The sequence below is a fragment of the Montipora foliosa genome, chromosome 12 (genome assembly GCF_036669935.1).
Source record: "Montipora foliosa isolate CH-2021 chromosome 12, ASM3666993v2, whole genome shotgun sequence".
NCBI lineage: Eukaryota > Metazoa > Cnidaria > Anthozoa > Scleractinia > Acroporidae > Montipora > Montipora foliosa.
This window is the reverse complement of record NC_090880.1, coordinates 33418549-33426048: the sequence shown is the minus strand read 5'-3', so window position 1 is coordinate 33426048 and position 7500 is coordinate 33418549. Positions and strand designations below refer to the sequence as shown.

Below are 7500 nucleotides of genomic sequence, written 5' to 3'. Positions count from 1 at the left end.
GTCGATCAGACTTTGACTCACGTAATACAAGGAACAAATCTAAATTAAACATCCCTTTGTGCAGATCTGCAACTGGTCAGCATGGCTTCGTCTATAGAGCTACTACAATTTAGAACAATTTACCTGATGACATGAGAAACATTCAAGATTTGAATGTCTATAAGATCGCATAAAGAAATGCTTTTTAGCAAACGCTTATAAATGTCTATATTATTATTGTGTATTATACTTTTTGCTTTGTACATAGGAACTTTTTATATTTTGTAATTAAGTTCTGAAAAGCTATTGTTGGAGAATTTAATAAAATTTATTATTAATGTACAGCACAGGTTTTTTTTCCATCAATGGCATTCAACCAATAATTATACATGTAGCATACAGTTACATACACTGTAATTTAATATGAAATAAATACTGTTCTAAATTTGTAAATATGTAGATTTTTAATATTATGATATTTAATATTAAGCGCATTTAACTTCATTAAATAAATGACAGGAATATTGACTACAACAAAAAATGGCAAAAATTAAAGAAAGACGTTACATGTGCATATTATTCCAACATTAGCAAAAGATGTGAATTGTATTTGATAGGAGAAAAATTGCGCATATGTGTGAAAGGAAGTGGCTACACTAAACATGAGAAACAAGTTGACATTGTGTTGCAGAGACTAAGAAATTCTTGTTTAAATCTGTCAACATGTGATGATAAGCTTATGTTCCTATCAAATCTTTCCTATTTTAATCCTAGAGTGAATCCTTAACCCCTGTTTAAATCATCAGTCGTGGCAGCTCCTGTACTACCAATCACATCTTTATCTTTCATATTTCAACAATTAAATGTTTCCCATGTAAAATTTGTATTACGTTAGATTGATATCATTATTATACATGGTTAGGGTTATCATATTAAGATTTATTACTTCTTAGCAACCCACTGTCAAAGGCAGAAAAAGCAGCATACCCTGATACAGTGGCTGTGGCTCTTGACACTGTTAATCAGAGGGTAAGTCAACGTTATTATTATAAGGAAGGATTACATTTTTTGCAAACGTTGGCCGTGTAGCACTTATATTTGAACTGACTTGGCAGATTAGAGTGTAAGGTGAAGTGCTAGTTTTCTACCCCATATGAACCATGTGTGAGTATTAGCCCTACTGATGAAAATGGGCCCACACAAGGACCGAGAAAAACTCTGACCAGGGTGGGAATTGAACCCACGACCTTCGAGTTAGATCACTGCTGCTCTACCGACTGAGCTACAAGGTCAGATGGGAGCAGGCCGTGGGAACTGAAGATGTTAAAGTCACGACAGTGAACATGTACAAGTACAAGGAAGGATTACATTTTTTGCAAACGTTGGCTGTAGCACTTATGTTTGAACTGCATATGAAACATGTGAGCGTCGCTACACATTACACTCTAATCTGTCAAGTCAGTTCAAATATAAGTGCTATACGGCCAACATTTGCAAAAAACGTAATCCTTCCTTGCACTTGTACGTGTTCATTGCCGTGACTTTAACATCTTCAGTTCCCACAGCCTGCTCCCGTCTGACCTTGTAGCTCAGTCGGTTGAGCAGCGGTGATCTGACCAGAAGATTGTGGGTTCAATTGCCACCTTGGTCAGAGTTTTTCTCTGTCCTTGTGTGGGCCCATTTCCATCAGTAGGGCTAATGCTCACATGATTCATATGGGGTAGAAAACTAGCACTTCACATTACACTCTAATCTGTCACGTCAGTTTTATTATTATAATATGGCCTCACCAAAAACTTCTCCAGAATGTTGTTATCTCTAAGCTGATTTTTTATGCAAAATTGTTTTTTCCCTTTGATATTGACCTTGCATTGATTTGTGTTTTTTTTTTAAATTTTTATAGTTGGCTTGCGTTTACAATGACCACAGTTTGTACACTTGGGACATGAAAGACATGAAAAAAATTGGAAAAACATGGTCTTCACTTTACCATAGCACATGTGTTTGGGGAGTTGAGGTGGAGAAAAAAAACTCATTATAAATTATTGTCTTGTTAATTTCAGTTTTTTTAGTGGTTTATAAGCAGCCATTTCCTTGGGCTACCCACATACACTGTATATATGCCTATAACCCGATGCGAGTAATACACAAAAATTACACACAAATACAAGATTCTTGTAGTGAAAACTAAGTTGAGTCTCAAGGATTCCAGATTACTATCTGCTCCTCTCTCTATCTTGACGCTTGGTCCTCCTCTCTATGTTCCTGTTGTCTCTCTATTTCTATTTTATCACAGATGTCAGATGTGAGTCTCCGCCAGGCTAGCTGATCTTTTACGATCGCTTTCCATGTTCCAAGAGCAGCTCCACGCTTGAGGATGTCCTTCAGGGTGTCCTTATATCAAAGACAGTGGCACCCAACTCTCCTTGAACCCTCTTCTAATACTCCATAAAGAAGTGCCTTCACAGGCCACACATCTGGCATATGTGCAACGTGACCCATCCAACACAATCTGTTCCTAACAAGAATAATCTCAATATCTGTAGATTTTGCACAATCCAGTACCTCATCATTTGTGATAAAGTGATCCCACCTGATCTCAGGTGCCACTACTGGATGGTTCTTAGAAGCTTGATGTGATGACAATATAGGGTCCAGGTTTCAATTCCATACATCATTAGTTGAGTGATGCACTGATTGTATACTTTGAGTTTCGTCTCTACTGTCACATCTCTACAGTCAAAAACCCTATCCCTGAGCCTCCCCATCGCACATGACGCAGCCTGAATCTAATGCTGTTATCTCTTCATCTAGCTTGCAGTCCTTGGTGACATAGCTACAGAGATATTTGAAGCAGTCTACTCCCTTCAATTTGTGCCAATCAATGTAGAAATCCAGCTGTTCACCGACTCTCGTGGTTTCTATTTTCTTGATGTTGATCCTGAGACCCATTTTCAGTGACAGGTTGCTGTATGCGGATAACAGACACTGTAGCGCAGTGCCATCATTGGTAAATAATTATGGCAATATCGTCTGCACACTGGGCTTCTCGTATGTATTTGGTGAATATGTTGGTCTTTGATTTCAAAAGCCTGAGATGAAATAAGTCGCCGTCTTATCTGAAACGAACCTTGATACTATAACAGGGCTCGAAATTGCGACCGATACGGTCGCCAATGCGACTAAAACTTTGAACTTGGCGACTGAAAATTCGAGTTTAGTCGCCACTTTGGCAACTATGTTCCTCTGATAAATAAAACACTTAAGGTGAGAAACAAATAATTTGCTGCAGTCTAGAAATTACCAGGAAACAAGATCGTTGTTAGAATGCAAACAAGAAGCGTTTCAAAGCGTTTCAAAAACGTTTGTTCAGAGCGTACGATTTCTCGCGTGCGATGTGAAAGATGCAGTTGTTCCTAGCCAAAGTAACCCAGAAATGTTCTTATTACTTTGTTCGCTTACTGCTTAAGGTAAGATTGTCACGCAGAAGTGTTCAGGAGTTTTTTCTTTCATGTTTTCATGTTTTAAGTCATTCGAGATCGAGTATTTCGGTCTGTCCCACTACCGCAGCTGCCACAATCTACCAGAAGCCGAACAACAATGCTAATTAAATGAGGCTCTAATCTGAGTTTCTGTTCTTGTACTAGCTGGCGACTGCATTTTTGCATTTGGCAACCATTTTTTCTTTGATAGTCGCCAAAAGGTGACTTGGAATTTTTTTTTAATTTCGAGCCCTGTATAACAGGGATTTATGTCCTTCAAAGCAAGGTAGAGCATAACGGTGGCATACATTCCAAACAGAGTAGGAGCTAGCTTACCCCCTTGCTTGACACCACTGTTGTACTCAATGGGATTAGAAAGTTCTCCATCAATGCACAGTCTAGCGTGCACATCAGAATAAAGTGTGCTGATTTTGGACAAAATTGGCAGGGCATCCAAGCTTTCCCAAGATCTTGAATAGGTTGGAGCTCTCTCTTTATGCAATCAAAGGCTTTGGTGAAGTCAGTGAAGGCGATGTGCAAGTTTTGCTGTTGTTCTCTGCATTTTGACGCAAGATGAAGATGCCATCAATTGTGTCTTTGCCATCTCCGTAGCCTGACTGAGATTCAGGGCACACTAGCTCTTCTAGACGTTTAAGGCACTGCAGTACAATATCAGCAAATATCTGGCCTACCACACTGAGGAGGGATATTCTGCAGTAGTTTGCAGATAGTCACTGTGGTAACCCTTTTTAAAAAGGATGCAGATGATGGCGTCAATAAGGTCTGATTGCAGCTTATCTGATATCCAAAACAAATTGAAGATGGTGAGCAAAAATGATATCAGAGTGCGTGCACCATTATTATGAGTACTTTAGGTAGTATACCATCTGTTCCGGGACTCTCTTAAGCTTGGTGTTTTTGATAGCAATCGTGACCTCTTCCGATTTGATTGGCTCATCGAATTCTTCAATAATTGCATGCTGTTCGAGTTCATCAAGTATACTCCAACCAACATCTGTGGGTTGGTTTAAAAGTTCTTCGGAATGCTCAACCCATCTTTCCTTGATATCTTCGGGAGATGAGAGAAGAACGCCATTCTTAGCTCTCACGGAATGGAGGTTTCTTGGTTTTGGGCCATAGAGAGCATTGATCGTTACATAAAACTCCCTGAGATTTTTCTCCTTTGCAAACCTCTCTGCTTCTTCTGCCTTTTGTTGGAACCATTTGTTTTTAAGCTTTCTGATCTCTTCCCAGAGAGCTGTCCTATGGCAATTTAGTTTCTTATCCTTGAGAAGACTTTGAATCTTTCAATCATGATCTTCAAACCAGTCTTGACTCCTATGCTTTTTCTTTTCAAAGCTTTGATTAGTGGCATTCTGAAGCACCTTTCTCAGATCCTCCCAAGATTCGTTTCGAATGTCTCGAAGTTGCTAATCCAGAAACCTCACCAATCTCTCTTTCTTCTCAGTATTCATTGTGGTGTCTAATTTTGTTGATGGCTTCGTCCTTTTCCTTTTTTTCCTAACCACGATTCAACATCTGCATGTGATGAGTTTGTGGTCTGTGAAACAATCTGCTGTTGGATTGACCTTTGTCACTTTGATGAACTTCGCAGCCTGCTTGTCTGCAAGCATGTGATCTATTTGATGCCAATGTTTGGGTTGCATATGCTGCCAGGTATTCTTGAGTTGGAACATGGTACCCATTGTTGAGAGCTGGAAGCGGGTACAGAATTCAAGCAGCATCAGTCCATTAGAGTCCGTTTTTCCTACTCAATGCTTTCCGATGACGGTCGGCCAAGACTGCCAATCTTTTCCGACGCGAGCACGATCATGCTGTCTCCTTTAGCTACCTACGGTAGTGTTATTAATTATTTATCTTATCTGAATCAGTGAGAAAGTTTGAGGACCTGCATGTGAAATCATTTTGCTGGAAATAGTTACAGAATGTTAATTAGCCTTTTTCAGAGGCCTAAAATTAATAGACAAGTATATGAATAGTTTACTCACATGTGTAAGGCATGCTGTCATTGTTCTCAGAGTGTTAATAAATGTCATCTATTGTTGGCTCATTGTAAGGTTTACCCCAGTGTCCCAGACAGCAATCAGGCTACTTTACCTCCTGGCTCATTCCTTACATGTTCATCTGATGACACTATTAGGGTGTGGAATATTGAAGATGGTAAGTTAAAAAAGTGATCCTGCTTTGCATTTTGTGTCACAATGGATTGTAGTTTAAGCTATTAACCAATGTGGCAAAGTATCACTTCTTTAATTTTACCAATTTTAATACTGTATTAATTAATCAATTTATTATTAAATTGAGAGGTCTCATATACCTACTTTACATGACTTTTCCAGGAACAAGTATTTTATTTGAGAGAAATGTTTACAGTAAGGTAAGTTGGAAGATAGTGGTTTCAATTTACAATATACCCCAACAAGAGTAAAGGTGAAGCAAGCAATAAAAAGATCTTAAGTTTTCATTTGGTTACTTTATTACGGTATTATTTTTTTTTCTTGTGTGCAAAGATATTATATCTTTCACATGTTAAGATTGTACTTCGTGACCACCCTTACAAGAACAGATCTGGACAAATACATCTTAATTGTCTATTGGGTGTTTTTTCCGTTTGGTATGATACTTCATTTTCTCATCAATAGGAGATGATGAAGATCATATATACTGGAGAGACAATAGAAAATTTGAAGGATACTGATATTAGTCCAGGTTGGTCTAAAAATATTTGGAAATTAAGGAATAACAATCATTTGATCCTGGGTATATTGTTGTTGGTGACTGATGTTTCATCAGCATGGGGGGAAGTCATCTTCAGTGGTAACTAAAAGTCATTTTGTTCTAGAAATAGACTGACTTAACGTAATTATACTTTCCATAAGCAAGTCTTCTGTCACACCTGGAATTTCTTTACATGCCATGTGCAATGGTATTTAGATTCCAAACGTTTTTAAATTTCAGTGGTACTTTTTAATTTGTTATTCTCTCTTATGCTTTCTTTTTTGGTGATTTCTGTAATTTTACAGGCATTAAGAACATGCGAGATTCCACTAGTGATTCCCGCAATACAGGAGCAAGATGCCTGCGTGTTAGTCCTGATGGACAAACACTTGCTACTGGTGACAGATCTGGAAATGTCAGGTTTGGATGATGTTTGTAGTTACTGTATTAAACAGTGTAGTTCCAAGTTGTCTTCAAGCTGCATTAGTAGGAGTGCAGCACTTGATCTATTTTAATTTCGTTCTGTGCTTTGACTCTTATGTCTTTCAGGGTTTATGATTTGACATTCTTTGATGAGACTGCAAAAATTGAAGCTCATGAGTCTGAAGTGTTGTGTGTGGAATTTTCTCCCAGGGAAAGTGGTAAATAAATGTGCTGCATGTACACAGTCTGTTTTCTTTGCATCAAGGCAATCATTATCATGTTTAAAATCCTGTTTCCTTTTTAGTGAACAAACAAGTGCATTACAATGCATTGTTTCAAACTATAACCCGCAAAATGTGTACTCCTCAAATAACTAGAATTATTGTGACTGGGAGATCGGTATGAGTAATTTAAGCTTGGAGCTGTAAGTGAGCCATCGTAAATCCTCACATGTTAGACACAACATGCATGATGGTGGTATTCTTCATCCAAGTTACAGATTCGTCATTCACTAATAGGATAAATAGAGGATATTACATGGCCGTGCGGGGATACCTATTTTATCTTCGAGTGCTGAAAGTATCTCTCAAGAGTGAGAAGATAAAATTCATATCCCCAAGCGGTCATGTAATGTTCTGTTTATTATATAGATATTGATGAAATGCCTAGATTTAAAACAACTTGTTTTATTCATTTTCAAAATGATGAAAAAGTGTTCACCAACCACTAAAACACGCATGTTGTGTAACATGAAACTTTCAAGATGTGAAAGTTATGAAAAACAAATCATGACAATGTAAAATTTGCAATAAAAATGTTAATGTAGTAGAGAAGAATTATATTAAAGCACGAAAGTATCGCACAATGAAGAGGAAGC

The 7500-nt window shown here is 37.9% G+C and overlaps 1 protein-coding gene across 2 annotated transcripts in view; it reads left to right on the top strand.

The window, feature by feature from the left end:
• LOC137980478 (mitogen-activated protein kinase-binding protein 1-like) overlaps positions 1-7500 on the top strand; it is a 47432-nt gene that overhangs the window by 11162 nt on the left and 28770 nt on the right. For both annotated transcript variants that reach the window (XM_068827938.1, XM_068827939.1), the window contains exons 12-18: positions 933-1008; positions 1883-1996; positions 5540-5642; positions 5822-5859; positions 6125-6191; positions 6506-6620; positions 6750-6841. In XM_068827938.1, the coding sequence (XP_068684039.1) occupies positions 933-1008; positions 1883-1996; positions 5540-5642; positions 5822-5859; positions 6125-6191; positions 6506-6620; positions 6750-6841 (605 nt within the window). The remainder of the gene's footprint in view (positions 1-932; positions 1009-1882; positions 1997-5539; positions 5643-5821; positions 5860-6124; positions 6192-6505; positions 6621-6749; positions 6842-7500) is intronic.